This window comes from Geotrypetes seraphini, chromosome 7, assembly GCF_902459505.1.
Source record: "Geotrypetes seraphini chromosome 7, aGeoSer1.1, whole genome shotgun sequence".
In the NCBI taxonomy this organism is placed as follows: domain Eukaryota; kingdom Metazoa; phylum Chordata; class Amphibia; order Gymnophiona; family Dermophiidae; genus Geotrypetes; species Geotrypetes seraphini.
In genome coordinates, this window is record NC_047090.1 from 20,146,606 (window position 1) to 20,166,087 (window position 19,482).

At 42.1% G+C, this 19,482-nt stretch overlaps 1 protein-coding gene across 5 annotated transcripts in view; it reads right to left on the reverse strand.

Moving 5' to 3' along the window:
- The window catches only part of BORCS5 (BLOC-1 related complex subunit 5), a 224,355-nt gene that overhangs the window by 180,093 nt on the left and 24,780 nt on the right, over positions 1-19,482 (reverse strand). The window contains exon 3 of one of the 5 annotated variants that reach the window (XM_033952208.1): positions 10,509-11,691. The exons of the other annotated variants lie outside the window; for them this stretch is intronic. Coding sequence (XP_033808099.1) covers positions 11,198-11,691 — 494 coding nt within the window. The 3' untranslated portion in view covers positions 10,509-11,197. Of the gene's footprint in view, positions 1-10,508; positions 11,692-19,482 lie in introns of those variants that run through there. 5 annotated transcript variants of the gene reach the window in all.

Consider the following 19,482-nt stretch of genomic DNA (forward strand, 5'->3'; position numbering starts at 1 on the left):
GTTGTCCATCCGAATGAGGACTACCTGGTCGTGAAGATGTTGAAAAGCTTTGAGAGCACTGAAAATCGCTCTGAGTTCCAACAGATTGATACGACACTGACGATCCCTGCTGGACCAATGGTCTTGAGTACGGAAACCGTTGAGGTGAGACTCCAAGCTTAGGTTGAGGAATTTGTCATGAGGACCTTCTGATGAGGGGGTGTCTGAAACAGTAAACCTCGACAGATTGGAAGAGAGCATCCACCAGAAGAGAGACTGTCTCAACGAAGGAGTGACTGTAATGTGTCGAGAGAGTGGTTCGCAAGGCTGCGTCCACTGAGATGCCAGGGTCCACTGAGGAATTCTGAGGTGAAGTCTGGCAAAAGGAGTCACGTGAACTGTCGAGGCCATGTGACCTAGTTTTACCATCATCTATCTCGCTGAGAGTGAAGAAAGGGAAGACACTGTGTGGCAGAGCTGAAGAAGAGCATCCGGACGTTGTTGAGGAAGGAATGCTCTGAGTTTGATAGTGTCCAGAACAGCTCCGACGAACTGTAGATTCTGAGAGGGCTGAAGGTGGGATTTGGGAAAGTTGATTTCGAATCCAAAGCTTTGTAGGAACCAAGTAGTCCATTGGGTCGCTACAATAACCCCCTGAGATGTTGAATTTTTGATGAGCCAGTCGTCCAGGTAGGGGAACACCTGAAGACCATGGTTCCACAGAGCTGCTGCCACCACCACTAGGTACTTGGTGAACACTCGTGGAGATGATGCCAGGTCGAAGGGTGGCACTCTGTATTGAAAATGCAGATTTCCCACCCGGAATCTGAGGTACTGATGGGAGGTCGGATGAATGGGGATGTGAGTGTATGCTTCCTTGAGGATCTAGAGAACATACCTAATCATTCTGTTCTAAAAGGGGATAGAGAGATACCAGGGACAACATGCAAAATTTTTCTTCGACTAAAAATTTGTTGAGAACCCCGAGATCCAGTATGGGTCGCAGATTGCCCATCTTCTTCGGAACTAGGAAGTAACAGGAGTAAAATCCCTGGCTCTGCTGTTCCAAAGGAACTTCCTTGATGGCACAGAGATGAAGCAGAGCTTGAGCTTCCTGAAGAAGAAGGGCGGTCTGGGATGGATTGGAAAGACCAAGTCCAGTCCTCGAGATCTACTGGCAGGCCAGGTTTTCAGGATGTCATAAGAACATAAGAACATAAGAAATGCCTCTGCTGGGTCAGACCCGAGGTCCATCTTGCCCAGCAGTCCGCTCACGCGGTGGCCCAACAGGTCCAGGACCTGTGCAGTAATCCTCTATCTATACCCCTCTATCCCCTTTTCCAGTAGGAAATTGTCCAATCCCTTCTTAAACCCCAGTACCGTACTCTGTCCTATAACATCCTCTGGAAGCGCATTCCAGGTGTCCACCACACGTTGGGTAAAAAAGAACTTCCTAGTATTTGTTTTGAATCTGTCCCCTAACAACTTTTCCGAGTGGCCTCTTGTTCTTTTATTTTTTGAAAGTTTGAAGAATCTGTCCCTCTCAACTCTCTCTATGCCCTTCATGATCTTATTAAGTTATTAAGTTAAGTTATTAAGTTTATTAGGATTTGATATACCGCTTATCAAGATTATCTAAGCGGTTTTTACAATCAGGTACTCAAGCATTTTCCCTATCTGTCCTATCTTATAAGTCTCTATCATATCCCCTCTAAGTCTCCTCTTCTCCAATCTTTCAGCGTATGACAGGTTTTCCATACCTTTTATCAGACGTGTCGCTCTCCTCTGAACCCTCTCGACTAACGCCATAGCCTTCTTTAGGTACGGCGACCAATATTGGACGCAGTACTCCAAATGTGGGCGCACCATTGCCCGATACAACGGCAGGATAACTTCTTTCGTTCTGGCTGTAATACCCTTTTTGATTATACCAAGCATTCTATTTGCTCTCTTAGCGGCCGCTGCACACTGTGTCATCGGCTTCATTGTCATGTCCACCATTACCCCCAAGTCCCTTTCCTGGGTACTCTTATTCAATAACATCCTTCCCATTGTATAGTCGTATCTCGAGTTTCTGCTCCCCACATGTAATACCTTACATTTCTCAACGTTGAACTTCATCTGCCATCTCGTCGCCCATTCTTCTAGTTTATTCAAGTCTCTCTGCAATTCTTCGCAGTCCTCTTTAGTCCGAGCTCCATTAAATAGTTTGGTGTCATCCGCAAATTTTATTATCTCACACTTCGTCCCTGTTTCTAGATCATTTATAAAATTAAATAGCATCGGCCCGAGCACCGAGCCCTGCGGGACACCACTCGTGACCTTCCTCCAGTCGGAGTAGTGACCCTTCACTCCTACCCTTTGTTTTCTACCCTCCAACCATGTCCACAATGAACATGCATGAGAGATATTTGCATACCAAGAAGGCAGTGCAGGCAAATCTCTCTCATGCATATTCATCGTGGATATCCTGAAAACCTGGCCTGTCAGTAGATTTCGAGGACCGGACTTGAGCAGTCCTGATCTATAGCATGTCAAGCACTGAAATGTTTCCCATGTTAAATGCCTCAGATGATGAAATCTAGCTTTCAAATTCTGCTGCTTTGGGATTTGTATCGTGGAGAATTCCAGGATGCACCAGTGATATCGTTGGTGATATCGTTGGAAGACTTCAGTTCTCTACCTTCATTTGCCAGTAGAGCAGGGGTCTCAAAGTCCCTCCTTGAGGGCTGCAATCCAGTCGGGTTTTCAGGATTTCCCCAATGAATATGCATGAGATCTATGTGCATGCACTGCTTTCAATGCATATCCATTGGGGAAATCGTGAAAACCCGACTGGATTGCGGCCCTCAAGGAGGGACTTTGAGATCCCTGCAATAGAGGGATACAACCCATTGGTCTCACTCAGTGGTCTTCATTAATGTTTAAGCCAGGGCCACTTTGGATTCTAATGAGCTGAAAGAGAGCTGCCAAATATCATCCCATATGGAGCCATGACACTGCTGAGCTGTGTGTGTCAATGACATCAATCCCCACCAGCCCACTTTCAAACTTCATTGGAGGGTATCCTCAAAGTCATGAGAATTTCCAAATGCATTCTCTTTTGTCTGAAAAATGTCTTGTTCTTCAAGAATGCAGCTTCTCCTCCCCCCCCCCCCCCCCATCTACTTCCCTTTTCTGTCCTGAGCCTGTGTGGAGAGGCAGATTAGCAGGACAAAAAAAAAAATAGAAAGACAATGGTCTCTGGGGACCGCCAATGGACCTCAGCCCTTGCATTGAAGAACACTGGTCTAGCTGAATGATAAAGAAAGTTACATGATGTTGGAGCTTCACTTTGCATAAACAGAATTCTGCAAGTATATATCAGTATGGCAACGTCGGCCCCTGACTGATAGATTTCAACATGCAGTACCTTTCATAACCTGTTATTATAAATTCTAAGAACATAAGAATTGCTGTACTGGGACAGACTGAAAATCCATCAAGCCCAGTATCCTGTTTCCAAAAGTGGCCAACCCAGGTCCCAAGTAGCAAACAGATTTTATGCTGCTTATCCTAGGAATAAGCAATGGATTTTCCCAAGCCATCTCTATGGCCTATGGACTTCTCGTTTAGGAAATTATACAAACCTTTTTTAAACCCCGCTAAGCTAACTGATTTCACCACATTCTCCAGCAATGAATTCCAGAATTTAATTACACATTGTGTGAAGAAATATTTTCTACGGTTTGTTTTAAATCTACTACTTAGTAGCTTTTTCGCATGCCCCCTAGTCCTAGTATTTTGGGAAAGAGTGAACAAGCAATTTACATCTACTCTTTCTACTCCACTCAGTATTTTATAGACCTCTATCATATCACCCCTGAGCCAACTTTTCTCCAAGCTGAAGAGTCCTAGCCGCATTAACCTCTCCTTATAGGGAAGTCGCCCAAACCTTTTATCATTTTTGTCGCCCTTCTCTGCACCTTTTCTAATTCCACTATATATTATAAATCTGTTGATGTTGAATGCTTTCACTTTTGCCCTCTATTGCTACAATCTCCAAACGTGGTGTGATCTTTCTTGCAACTGAAGCAACAAAAAGGACAACAACACTGGAGTGCTAGCAACTGCTCAAGAGAACATCAGGATACCAAGGCTGCAAAAAAATCCCTACCCATTACCATAGCTGACCCCTGTAACCATGGTACTACTAAAGCATTATCTTTGCAGTCTATTTTCCTTTCTACATAAAATGAATAAGGCCAAGGGTGCTGGGGATTTATAGAAGGGACACAATGCATGAATGATTAGCACTCTGCAAACATACAGGCATGCATTTTCTGTTAAGCAAAGCAGCTGATATAGTTAATAATTAAAATGTTCTTTTTCCTGGTACCTAATACTGCAGATAAAGGATTACAAAATGTAAATGGTGTTCTGTCCTGTTTTGTATATACCTTCTCAGGTCAAGAGATTAGATTTAAATAGCCAGGGTGTTGTGATTTGAATATAGCTTTGGCAGAGACATTTCCACTTCCACCATTTCAGATCGAAGGTAGACTTAGGGCAGTTTAACTAATGTCATGGTGCTGGTACAATGGGCATCTTTTGTCTATAATTATCTTAGTAAAAGATGCATTTTCCATTTCATGTTAGAGAGGGCCAGGAAGCAAAGCGCATAAAATATTCCGCTAATAATTCCCCTTGTTTTTGCGATATGTGCGTGCGCACGTGCGCATGCATGCACAAATCTGGAAGAAAGAGTGGAGGGGCAATTAGAATAAATGGAGCAGTACCCAAATGAATGTTGGCTCTGGGCCAGCTCAAAAGCTGTCCTTAATTCAGGCACTTAGCTACACAGCTCAATATTGGACAGGGCCTGCATAATTAATCAAAGGTACAAAGCCATCTGACCCCCCCCCCCCCCACCTCTCTGGTGTTAATCGCCCTTCCTCAGGAACACCAAGCCTCCCTCCCACCCCATCTTCCAAGCTATCTTCCCACTTCCTCCCCCATGCAGGATAGGTTCACCCCACCTGGGCCTACCTGCAATCTCCAATTGTTCAGAGGGGGAAATTAGAGCAGGACTGAAGCCCACTTATTCTCGCCCCTTGCAGCTGCCTCAGGACATGGCTGCTGCGACCTCTCATTGCAGCTTTGCAATATAAGACCATAAGAATAGCCTTACTGGGCCAGACCAATGGTCCATCAAGCCCAGTAACCTGTTCTCATGTGTTCAATCCAGGTCCCTAGTACCTGCCAAATCCCAAGAAGTAGCAACATTCCATGCTACCAATTCAGGGCAAGCAGTGGCTTCCCCCACGTCTTTCTCAATAACAGACTATGGACTTTTCCTCCAGGAAATTGTCCAAAACTTTCTTAAAACCAGCTACGCTATCTGCTCTTACCACAGCCTCTGGCAATGAGTTCCAGAGCTTAACTATTCTCTGAGTGAAAAAAGTTTTCCTCCTATTGGTTTTAAAAGTATTTCCCTGTAACTTCAAGTGTCCCCTATTCTTTGTAATTTTTGATGCAAATGGAACAATTGTGGTATTTGTAATGTTCAATTAGTAAAGCTGACTTTAAAGATCAAGTGCATAATTTGATGACTAAATTAAGACAAAGAGATTTCCCGGAGAAGATACTTAAAAAAAACACAGAAATGGACATGTGGACGTGTCTGATTCACAATCTTGACATCATTGTGATATCATCAATATGCACCTAGATGGCAGAATGTCACTACAAAATAATAGGAACCTCTGCCTAAACAAAAGGTCCTGTAGCTCAGTGGTTAAAGGCACTGCTTCCATCTTCCAAAGGTCATGAGTTCAAATCCATACACACACCCCCTCTCCAGTACCTTCACAGCTTCTTATTTACTCTCATAAGAGAGTATGGATTGTGGACTTTGCCATTTACAGTTGCAGGGCCCAGAGGGAAACTTATTTTTATCCCGAGATGGTTTATGATGTCCTAAGGCTGGGTTTTCAGGATTTCCCCAATGAATATGCATGAGATCTATTTGCATGCACTCCATTCATGGTATGCTAATAGATCTCATGCATATTCATTGGGGAAATCCTGAAAACCCAACTGGAATGCGGCCTTCGAGGAGGGACTTTGACACCCCTGTCCTAAGGTATCATCTCATATGGAAGGAACTCATGCATAAAAGAAAGCAGCTGTGGCTCAGTGGTTAAAGACACTGCTTCCATCTTCCAAAGGCCATGGGTTCAAATCCCAAGTATGGTCAGATATCCCTGCACATATTCCTATTTTTTAGTGGCATTCTGCCATCTAGCTGCGAATTGATGATGTCACAATGATCTCATGATTGTACATCAGACACGTCCACTTGTTGTGAACTACTGCAGCCATTGTATGAGTAGTGTACAGTTCTCCCCCAGTCATTCGCGGTTGGCGATTTGCGGTCCCGGTCATTCGTGGTATTTTCCGATTGCGAATGACCCGGCAGGGCTCTGTGATGATGACGTTTAAAGTATTTTTTTCTCCAGTGGATGCCACTTCACCATACAGATTATAGACAGTTTTTAGTGGGGGAGACTGGAGAGGACAGCAGGAGAGAGCTGCCGGAGCGCCGTTGAGTGAAGGAAATCACTCGCGGTATGCTCCGACTGACTCTTCCTGCACTAAAGTCGGGCCTTACCAATCAGGAGCTGCGTGTCAAAGCAGCTCCTGATTGGTGAGGCCCAACTTTAGTGTAGGAAGAGGCAGTCAGAGCATACCGTGAGTGATTTTCTTCACTTGCCGGCGCTCCGGCTGCTCTCTCCTGCCTCTCCGGCTGCCCTCTTCAGTCTCCCTCACTAAAAACCGTATTCACGGTTTTTCAAGATTCGTGGGGGTTCCGAATAACGGGGGGAGTACTATATTTCCTTTTACGTTCTTAACCTTTTGGAAATGTTTAGTATGCAATATATATATATATTACTAGTTGTTAAGCCCGTTACATTAACGGGTGCTAGAATATATGTGTGTCTGTCTGTCTGTGTTTCTTTATCTCTCTCTCCTTGGCCGCTGTCTGTGTCCTTCTGTCTCCCCCCCAAGCAAAATTGTCTGCCTCCAACACACCCCTCCCCCCAAAGCAGCCCCCTTTCCCTCTCCCTAACTGTCTCTCCATGGCCCTCTTCTGTCTTCCCCCCCAGAGCAAAGCTGTTTGCCCTAAGCACACCCCTACCCCCAAAAGCAGCCCCTTTTCCCTCTCCCTAACTGTCTCTCCATGGCCCCTTCTGTCTTCCCCCCAGTGCAAAACTGTCTGTCCCCAGCACACTTCCCCCCAAAGCAGCCCCCTTTCCCTATCTCTCCATGACCCCTTCTGTATCCCCCAGCACACCCCTCCCCCAAAGCAGCCCCCTTTCCCTCTCCCTGTCTTTCCATGGCCCCTTCTGTCTCCCCTCAGCACACCCCTCCCCCCAAAGCAGTCCCCTTTCCCTCTCCCTTTGGCACCCTGTATTGATTCCCCTGCTTACCCTTCCTGCATCCCAGCGTCTTCTGGCCTGCTCCAGGCCGCGATTGTGGTGGCCGGCCCCAGCGAACCTCACAGGCTGCTCCCCAACCCGGAAGCACGCTCCCTCCCGATGCGATCCCGTGCGTCAGAGGAAAAGTGCCACCGAGGCCGGAAAGCGGCCCGCGAGGCCCGCCAAAGCCGGCCACGATCGCAGGCTGCCCTAAAGAGAAGGATCAGCGGCAGCGGCAGCAACAGCGGTGAGCGAGGGCGGGAGGTGAGGTGTTTGTTTCCGGTTGGTGAGTGAGGAGGGGAGTGGCCAGAGTGATCCCTGGCCGCGTTCTAAAATGGAAAGCGGCCACGGATCAGAAAACACGGCGCCAGGGATCACGATTTTTCAAGAGCGCTTGCGCGCTCTAGGGTTTTATTATATAGGATGTGCTTTGCTTGAGTAATGCATTATTAAATATTTTCAGCTTAATATCAACCTGAAGTCCTCTTTAGCCTAAAAAATAGAAGCTTTAGTATGCAATATATATATTTTTTTCATGTGCTTTGCTTGAGTACCGTATATAATCATATATAAACCGGGATTTTTGGGCCATAAAATTGGCCTAAAAATGGGGATCCTGGTTTATAAAAAATCTCTACAAGTTCTATAAATAAACAGTTAATAAATATAAAAATATTAATATAAAGTGCAACATGTGCTTTTAAAGTGCTCAGTCACCAATCAAAAAGTGCAGTTGTACCAATGAACGTACATGCGCTGGTTGTATTGAGGGATCATCATTTCACAGAAGTGTCCCTTATTCTGCCTTCCATTTCAATAAGTAACATAAATATAAGAATATATATAAAAATATCACTTATCTGATGTATGTAAAGTGACGCGAAGGCAGATCAAAACCACAATGCAACGCTATGATCTCTTCAATACATTCTTAAACGCTCTTATTAAACCCCGTGTTCTTGTAGAAATGGCCTCCCTTCGACTCGAGTTTCGCAACAGTGTCGTCAGGAAGGGGGCACTACAAAGAGAGTGGGCGGGTGTCAGAAGTGCCCTTTCTTTAAGGTTCCTAATTGGCTAACGTCAGTTAGTGACGTTCTTCTATCTACAGCACTTATAAATTAGAGTTGTCAGTGGCGCTTTCCTGCTCTGCATTTATTTTCCCTGTTGAGGTTTCCTGGGTTCTTTTGGCTGTACAAGTAAGTTTACTGATAAGGCTTAATACGAACTTTATAGTTTTTATTGAGTAGATACAATTATTTGATACTCTTTAAGGTTATAATATTTTAATAAAATTTCAATGATATTATTGTTTTTTAACCAGAAAGTAAGAGTTTTGAGATACTGTTCACGTTTTTATCTAGATTTTTTCTTCACACTTTTTTCTTCATTTTGTTTGTAGTGCCCCCTTCCTGACGACACTGTTGCGAAACTCATGTCGAAGGGAGGCCATTTCTACAAGAACACAGCGTTTAATAAGAGCGTTTAAGAATGTTTTGAAGAGATCATAGCATTGTGTTGTGGTTTTGATCTGCCTTCGCTTCACTTTACATTCATCAGATAAGTGATTTTTATATACTTTTTAAATATATTCTTATATTTATGTTACTTATTGAAATGGAAGGCAGAATAAGGGACACTTTTGTGCAATGATGGTCCCTCAATACAACCAGCACATGTACGTTCATTGGTACAACTGCACTTTTTGGTTGGTGACTGAGCACTTTAAAAGCACATGTGCTTTATATTTTTATATTTATTAACTGTTTATTTATAGAACTTGTGGAGATATTTTTTAATTCTTACAGATCTAACACAAGTAATTTTGCACAATTACTCCTTATACTATTTGGAGTGGTCCTGCTTTATATTCAGGCCAGCGCCCACCCTCCCCCTCCCAGACTTATTGCAGACCTCCGCCAGGCTGCCAGGCTCTGCACCCTGTCCCCCCTCCCTGCCCTGTCCATCATACCTCCTCTGCTGCTAGATTCCCCGATGGTCCAGAGGTGTAGCAGGCAGGAGCAAGCTTTTCGCGCTCCTGCTCCATTGCTAACCCAGTCGTTTGCTGCCACGAGTTCCAGCTTCAGCTGCTGAGCAGGAGCGCACTCTGGTACTGCTGCTCGGCACTAGGCGGCTTCCTGAATGGCTTCCACTGAAATGCTTTGATGTTTCACTTACAAAGGGTTACCATATTTGTGAAAACAAACAAAAAAAAAAAAGGACATATGACCCTACCCACACTCACCCTCATGCCACCTAGTTCCTTGGTTCCCCTTCCACATCTTCTGTACCTTTTTAGTGTTTCTCTCTCTCCCTTCCTTCACACACAATATATACTACTAAAAACTGAACGCACACTGAAGGGGTTACTGGTTAGCAATTCATTCTTTGATTTCGAAGTCTTTATTTTTTTCTGCTGTGACAGGCGCTACTTGATCTAGACTTCATTGGTGATCAGTATCTGGTCCTGTGGACCACATCACACTGCAGGCCATTTGATGAAAAAAGTCTTTGCTATTACTGGCCAATGGACACTTTCATATTCATTTGATTACTTCCTGTGCGCATATACCAGCATTTCAACTCATTTTGCGATTTGTTTTATACATTTTTTTATTTTTCCTCCAAAGGCAGATGGTTAGCTCATTTTGTCATCACTCCCTTCACTATCAGCTCCCTTTAGCCTTTTCTCTTGAAGAGAAATATTAGTCCATGTTTAATTTTTAGAACTATGTTACCCGTGGGGGCTATGCTTTACCATGGGGGCTATGCTCTACATTGCCATGTAGAGAAGGAACTGGGCTTGATTTCATGCACAGGTCATCAGCAGAATTGGCTAGGAGGTAAAGACAGCTTCCAGGGGACAAGAGATCTTAATCATTGCCCAACAGTGTCATCTAGTGTCCATATTAGGGCTAATGCTTGCAGAGTTCCAGACAGAACTCTGGGACATGATTCCAAGGAAGGTCTGTCACTGCAATGAATGAAGATAGAATGAAATATAAAATAAGGGGGAAACCCCTAAAATATTTCAATTTATTATTATTTAATTTTTAATGATACAAGCAATAATGCTTTACAGAAATTCTGGAAACAAAAAACATAATCCCAACCCATTTAACAGTTGGATTTTAAATTTAAATCAAAGGAAACAATTCTCAATTATATATAGTCCTCAAGTTAGGAGAGAGAGAGAAGAATGAAATCTAACAAACAAAGAAGTCATTATCATATTTCAAGGAAATAAAGCCTTCAACTACTAATAATGTACCGACACAATTAACAATGGGCTAACTTAGGGTGCAACAGACAACCCCTTCCCTTCAAGAAAAAAAATACAGCTGTTCTGGCTCATAGAAAATATATTTGGTATCTTGGTACAGAATAAAACACTTATAAGGAAATCTTAGTTGAAATGTAGCCCCTAAAGAAACAACCTTTTCATGATAAGCAAGAAATTCTTTCCTTCTTATTTGAATCCACTTAGAGACATCTGGAAATATATAAATTTTTTCACCAAGATAGGATACTTGTTTCATAGTATAATACAATCTTAGAATTTATTCTTTGTCTTGATGAAAAACAAATGAAACTATCAATGTAGCTCTCCCTATTGTTTCAACCTCAGATGTCTCCAATACTGCAGATAAATCCTGCTGAGAACACCATTTGTCTCTTTTAATGTTTTATTACGGTAATAAACTTTTTGAGTACTTGGAATATTTGTGTCCAAAATTTTCAAAGTAGATAACAAGAAATCTCTAAAGGTCTCTAGCGGATTTATACTTAGCCACCAGAAAATTCAAAATTCTCAGATTTAAAGACCTATTTTGATTCTCCAAATTTTCTATTTTCCGGAGGAGAAAAGCTTTATCCAATGCTTGCTGTTTAATAGTGTTTCTAGTCTCTTGATCAGTCTGTTGAATTTCTCTTATCTTCTCCTGATGATTCTGTACCAAAATATCTAAATGCTTTAACTTAGTTAATACTTGAGTCAAAGGTGCAATAAAGTTTATACATACAGATTGAAGGTTGTCAATTGCAAACCATAGTGAGTCCATTGTCACCACTGGTAGTTTAGCGAGTGGCTTGAACTCCAGTAACCGGCAGAAATCTTGTTCAGCTTGTGGCTTCCTACGCTGATTCGTGCCTCTTCCGAGTTCAGCTCCATCCACTTCCAGTGCATCCTCTCTGTCTGGTTGAGATGATCCGGAAGCCATGAAGACTTCACCTTCTCTGAATGGATTACTGACTCCTTGGATATAGGAAAATTTCCTTCAGATGCTGGTAATATAATAAATTACCCTGATAATTAAAAATACTAAGGAATCTATTTCTCTGCCTACTAATTACAGACCAATAGCATCTATACCCTTTTTTGTTAAAATCATGGAAGGTCTGGTTCATATTCAATTAACTAAACATCTTGAACAACACTCTTTACTCCATGACTCACAATCAGGATTTAGATCCTATTTTAGCACTGAAACGGTGATAGCTGCACTACTGGACTATTTAACAAGCCTTCTAAGTAAAGGCAAAAGTGCACTAGTACTCCAATTTGATCTTAGCAGTGCTTTTCATTCTACCCTATTAATTTGTTTGGATATGCTGGGCCTTCATGGAAATGTTTTCTCCTGGTTTAAGGGTTTTCAGGAGTCCAGATTGTACCGTTAGGTTTAGGACCCACCTCTCTTCAATCTGGAATAACCCATGTGGTGTCCCTCAGGGCTCTCCTCTTTCACCTACACTATTCAACGTCTATCTTTCATCATTGGGTTCATGTTTGATCAACCTGGATGTAGAACTATTTAGTTACGCTGATGACATTACTATTGTCATACCTTTTACTTCAGCCCTATCCCAGATTACCACTAAAGTCGAAATCGTAATGAAACAGATGGATTCCTAGATGAAAAAATTTAAACTTAAACTAAACACTGGCAAAACAAAGTTCTTTATGGCGACCACTAGTAGTATTTCTTTTGAACCTTCTATTAGTATAAATTCAGCTCAGAATATAATTCATCCAACGATTAAAATCTTGGGAGTTATTTTAGACCAGCATCTTACAATGCATGCTCAGATAGATGCTGTAGTACGTAAATGCCACTTCACGCTATGGAAATTACGAACAATTAGATCTTATTTTGAATTTACTGCTTTTAAATTATTGGTTCAATCGTTACTATTGAATCTTCTCGATTACTGTAATATTATTACATTACATTAGTGATTTCTATTCTGCCAACACCTTGACCTGACAGTCACCATGAAAGAACTAGCAAGACTTACAATAATACAGAATACAGCGGACAGAATGATTTATGGCCTGAAGAAATTTGATCATGTTACACCCTTTTACTGTGAATTGCATTGGCTGCCAATGGAAGCCCGGGTGTTGTTTAATTTGGGATGTTTCTATTATAAGGCTGTTTATGGTACTGCCCCTTCTTACTTAGACAATAGATTCACTTTAGCATCATAGAGACACAGTAGAAGAACTCATCCTTTGTTTAATTTTCCATCCGTCCAGGGCTGCAGAGTAAAAAATTTCTCAATCATACTTTGGCATATCAGGCAGCTTTCCATGACAATGAATTCCGAATATTATTGCTTACTACCCATTCTTATGGACACTTCAGAAAGCAATTGAAGACCCATCTTTTTTCTAAATATTTAACTGCTTAATGAATTATCTTATTCTATGTAACATGTTTACTTTTATAACTTTTTGTAAACCACGTTGAACTTCTGGTTACGCAGTTAATAAGCACAATGTTATGTTATGTTATGTCCTTCCTGGGTTACTTGCCCTGTAGACTCCAAAGTACTCGGTCTGACCCGAGGCCCCTCAAAACTTCAGTCCTCCTTTAGCAATCCTCCAGGAACGGGGGAGGGGGTCAGGTCCCAATGGGCTAAGTGAAACCTCACTCTCCAAGCTGAATCACTCCTGGGATCCAGCAGCGGAAACGCCTAACGCCGAGGGAACTGTAAAAGCTGTTATTACAGTTTGTCGCGGTTTTGATGTTGCCGGCAGAGGCAGAGGGAAACTCCTCTGTCTGTCTCTCCTCTTAGGCATGAAAAAGTAAGTATTAAACCTTTTCAAAGGAAATCTTTAATACGCCGATAAGAGAGCTCACGCTCACACCTCCTACTTAGTTGCCATCTTGTCCCTCATTTTATTATTATACAGGATTCAGTTTTATATAAGAGCAATAATTAATCTATTCACAATGCTGCAAATTCCAAGGGTGAATTTTACTCAGGTTGTTTTGCTTTGATTGCTGCCCTTGAAAAAGGTGCCCACAGAGGTCTGAACCTGGTTTTGCTGCAGGTACTTTCTCTGGCCAGGACTACACATGTATTTTAAAAATCCAAAAGTCCATGTGTTTTCTTCCCTTGTTACCGAGCAGACCACTTGCATCATGCTTCATACACTCCATGTCAACACCTCAGAGCAGATATTCAACTCTTCTTCAAATTCCACTTCACAACCAGCAGGACCTATGACAAGAACCTAAAGTTGCATGCTCAAGAGCCATGCTGCAAGTCCAAATCACTCCAGATTCTCCAGGGTGATTACGCCCTGCGTGAGCAACCCCAGGTGGCATGGTAGCCACAGATTCCGATCTCTCTGAAGACGGACAAGATCTGCGTAATATGGATGCTTCAGCCAGTCTAGTGCGACCAGAACTACCAGTCCTAGGTGTGATCTTATTCATCTCTGGACTCTGTCTTTTATGGGCCATGGAGGGAAGACATATAGAAGCCCTGCTTTTGGCCATGGTTTCACCAGGGCATCCAAGCCATTGCTTCCTGGCTTGTATCTTTCAACTGAAAAACCAAGCAGTCTTCTTGTTGGCTGCTGATGCCCAGATCCTGAGCACTTTCTCTGGTTTCTCTGAAGGAAAACAGGTCCTGGAGAGGACAAAAGAACTTGAGTTTATACCCCTCCTGAAAAATCTCCAATACCCAGCAGTCTAAAGTGATCCTCACCATGCCTCCCAATAGGCAATTAACCTCCCTCCGATCCTTGGAGGTCCAGCTTCTGCCTTGACATCATAACTGCTTCTTGGACGCAGCTGTGGGGCAGAATCCTGAAATCTCCAAATTTCTGTCTCAAGCACTTAAATGATCTTTAGATCGAAGGTCCTGCCAAATACTGGTGAAAATGCCTAGAGCTGCAAAAATTTCCTTAACCTACCCCCTAGAGGATCTCGGTCTGCTGTCTGGTAAAGACTTAGGTTTGCGATCCTGCACGCTGGCCATGAAATCATCCAGCCCTTTCCCAAAGAAAATTGTCCTTTAAAGGTAACTTGCTCAGCATTGCCTTTGAGGATGAATCTCCCACCCACTGTCTGATTCACAGCATTTTATGGGCGGAAATGGCATAAGCAGAAACTTTACTCAATACCCTGAATAGATTGTAGAGAGCATCTGCCACCTAATCAACTCCTGAGATAAGAAACCGGTGATCCCTGCCAGCATCTGCCTCCAGATCACGGCACAACTTGAAATGGCAAGAGCAAGCAACCTAAGATGTCACTGCCTTTAACCCCACAGTGGCCTCAAATTGTTTCTTGTGAACAAAATCCAACCTGCGGTCCTGGATATCTTTCAACACTATGTAAACCATTTAGGTTTTAAACAGTATAGAAATTTTTTTAAATAAATAAATAATAAACATCACTTCCCCTTCACTGAGGAGGGAAGTATGTTTGGTTACCTATGCCATTAAGGAATTCACCTTTGGTGGAATAGAAAGCTGGTTAAACTCCACATCCATTGGATAAAGCTTTGCTATTGACCTGGCCACCCAAAGGGGCCCTTCTAGAACCTCCCAATGGTCTGTTAACATTTTAGTAATGTCCTGATGAGAAAAAAGGCACAAGGTCTGAGCCTTAGTGCTGCTCATAAGCAAGCACTGTGTAGCTCATATTTGAAGGGTCTCTGCCTTTAATTTCTGGAGAAACTCCGTAATTATCTCCTAAAACATTTAAGGCTTAAACAGCCCGAGCACGGCAAGAAGGCTTTATACATCATATCAATAAATGCTGGAGCAAAATCCTGCCAGGACTCCCTGAGATCCTTTGTGGGTCCTCCCATGTCCCTTTCTGGGATTTTGTGGCAGGTGTGCGACAACACTTCGCCAGGGATGCACTCACTCTTTCCTGGCTCTAGCCAGGATTTTTGATCTGGAACTCGAGCCATAAGGGATCAAGTTTCAAGTTTATTAAAATCTTTTTATACCGCCAAATCAAAATTCAAGGCGGTGTACAACCAATATTAAAAGTACACATATTTAAAAGTACAAAGTACAGTGGAGGTTTGTCGTATGAGGACTTAATAGGACAAATAAACTGATACAGTAGAACTACATTGTTTATAAAGAAAGTACAAGTGGAACGAACATTAGGAAGGAGAACTGGTAGCAGATAAATCAGATTCAAAAAGATTGCGTCCTCAACAGGACAGTTAAATGTTGTAAGCATCCTTGAACAGGTAGGTTTTTAATTTGGACTTAGTCTGAAACAGACATGTCTACCCTTAAGTGGTTTGGAGCGGCGTTCCACAAGGACTGTACTTTGTACTTAAGGGGCGGTAATCGAAAAAATGTAAGGGGCGCATTGTGTTAATATGTCTCAGGGAAGGTATGGCGAGAAGATTTTGAGAAATGTAGCGGAAGATTCTTTGGGGAGCATGTGGAATCAACATTCTATTCAAGAAATCGGGGGAATTGACAGACCAGATTTTAAATGTTAATATGAGGATTTTGTATGCTATTCTGTGTTCTATAGGAAGCCAATGGGCCTTAAGTAGAGGCGTGATTCTGAACCAAACTGAGGTATTTTCAGGCAGATACAGGCTTTTATTTTAAAATTGGAAAAATCCAAGATGGCTGGCACAGCAGCGATATTAGCACCAAAAATGGCCTATGGGAGCTAAATAAGGGGTCAAAAAAATTGTGAAAGAAGAATTACACTATTATTATTTAACATTTTTATAGTTCAGATAGACATACGCAACACTGTACAACAACATTATTTAAGAGGCGTTCCCTGCGCAGTATAATTTACAATCTAAATTAACAGACAACAGGACAAGTAGGAGCTTAGGGAGTTTCTCAGGGTGCTTAGAGTGAGGGGTTTACAATATAAATGCATTCTTAAAGGGGTGGTCTTTTACTCTAGGATTTGAATATTTGAATTTTAGGGGTAGAGACCCTAGCTTTAGCCCCAGAACCCTCAAAAAAATAATTTTTAAAGAGTCCCCTGATTTTGTCTCATAGGCTAGCATCGTTGTACTCACTGTGCAATGCTTGTGCTGAGAGCTTCCTGGGCTGACTCTACAGCCAACTATCTGGGAGAACTTTCTCAAACAAGCTTGGAAACTGAACTGCTTGCTTCTTCTTACTGCTTCGCTGACTCAATGACTGGCCAGAGACCCCAACCCCAACCAGAACCCCCGCAAGCGGTCGGGGAGGAGAAATCACAGTTGGCTCCGATCCTGGTGAAAAACTGCCATGGAGCCTCTCAGCCTGACTCAAGCCCACTGTGCACAGAACCTGATGTGACCTTTGCTCCTTAGGGAATGACCCCTGAGTTCCCAAGCTGTTAGTGCAGGCCGACCAAGTAAAGCAGGCTGCCCCTTGGCTACAGACTTCTGCCCTCAGAGTCTGAGCTTTCCTACAGTCAAAGATATCCGCCTCATGATCAGATAGAAAAAACCTAAACTTAAAGGAAAAATAAATAGGAGCAGAAGAGATAGGCTCCTATCATCTCGTGTGTAGAGAGACAAACTAAGGAATTGCAAGACAGCCTAGAGTGAGGGAGGCAGAACAAAAGAATGCTAATGAGGATCTCTATACAAGATCTCTCGAGAAGGAATTGACTATCCATCCATTCAAGAACTATGTGCCTATTGCACTAGATTTGGGAAAAACTTGAGATTCCGAGCTTAGTTATATCTGAAAAATGGTCCCTGCATCCGAGAACTTTCCTGATAGATAATTTCTGGCAGATTGAGTTATATGCACAGAGTCAGAAGTTATAACAAAAATAAAAATACAATTATCTCTGAGCAGGGTTGGAAATTGAAGGGACCTTCTACTATTGGAAATAAACAAACATGTTCCATTTTACTAAATCGCCCAAATTTTATATTATTTCAAGTATTCCATATAATATATGGGAAGCTCAAATCTCTAGTTCTTTCACACATTCATTACACTTTTTTTTTAATATATTTTATTTATTCAAATTTCCAAATTTTATAAGCATAATCTTGTCAAAGAAAATAGAGTACAATGAAAAAGATAATAAGAAAACTTTTAAACTAATTAACAATAATATGTCTCTCTATCTAAACCCCATTAAAGAAGCAATTATTTCAAGGAGCTGAGGGCAAGATATAGAAAATAACAGGGAACAAAAGGAAAATACTTATGCATAAAAAGCTTGATTTTAAATGACGGATTAAGTATTAAGTATCTAATTAATTTCCACACTTTTCACATTAGAAGGAGCAGAGACTGCTATTGGAACTGGAGGCTGCCTTGCTACCCAAAAATTTCTTAAATGTTCAGGATTAAAGCATACAAAAGTTTTCTCCTCTATTTTAATAATACATTTACACAGAAATTGCAGGAAAAAAAAGTCCTGTGATTTAAGAGCTAAAAAGCCTTTCTTCTCTGCTGAGTGGACCTACAAAGATCAGGAAATACCAAAACAGAATTACCCATAAATTTTACATCCTTAAAATGGAAATACATTCGGAGAATCCAATTCCCTGTCATACTCTAATGCAAATGTGGCAATAAGGTATGCTTTGTTCAAAACCTTATTAGAACTCTCCAATAAGCCAAGTAAGATCCCCTAGGTCTGGCCTGCTACTGTTTTTTTCAGTGGACTACCCAAGTTAATATAATAGGCTTTAGTTATTGGTGGCATAGACTCAGCTGGAATTTGTAGAACTTCTCTCAAATATTTCTTAAGCATTTCAATAGATAGTAATAGTGAAGATTGTGGGAAATTCAAAAATCTTAAATTCAACCTGCGTTCATAATTGTCCAGTCTTTCAATTCCCTGATGAATATTCAAATTGTCCTTTACCAAAGTTAATTGAGTCGTATGTATCCCCTCAGTGGATCTTCCCAATTCCTGAACTTGGGAGTCAGCCTTGATAACAAAGTCCCCAGACTATTTAATGTGAGACTGTACCACTTCAGGCAGTTGCAACACACTATCCAATCGCTCAGTCAATTTCACCTCCAGAGTATTAACATCTTCCCATACCTCTTCTAGGGTTATCCTTTCAGGTCTCTTCTTCAACCTGGTAGAGCTATTAATTTCAGCTTCTTTGGCAATAGTTGCATCAGGTTGAGACCTCAGAGAAACCTCCTCAGGCCATCCCCCTGTTGCTTCAGCACAGATTTACCCAGCTGGCTGTCCCACCACGGTGGGTGAAGAAACAAGCAATGTCCCAGAAGTAGGGCTATAGTCGGCAACTTCACCGGTATCCGCAATAGAGCTCCTCATCTGCTTCTTTGCTTCACTTCCGGGTTGAAGTGGACTCTTGGAAACCTTGGAGCTCAGTGTGGTAACAACCATGCTGCATACGAAATCTCCTGTTAACTGCCTGTTACTACCCTGGAGATCTTTTTTAACACCAGCTGGTAAGAGGAAACTCTCCAGCTGAAACGATACCATAGAGGGGGGGGGGGAAGCCAGGTTGCCTGGGACTGAACCCTGCTTCCCTTTACCATGCTGTTTTCACTGGCGGTATCAAATGTTGATCAGAGCGTCCTCTCACAGATCCGTCACTGCCGCCATCTTGCTTCCCAATCTTTATCATGATGTTTTCACTGGCAGTATCGAACGCTGATCAGTGAATCCTCTCACAGATCCGTCACCACTCAAAATATCTCATTGTGGTTTAGCTTTATGTGCCTTATCATCATAGATCCTTAAATATATTATTTTTAGACAGTTTTTCTTTTAAATATAATATATTTCCACCTAATGGTTAGTGCTTTAAATATTTG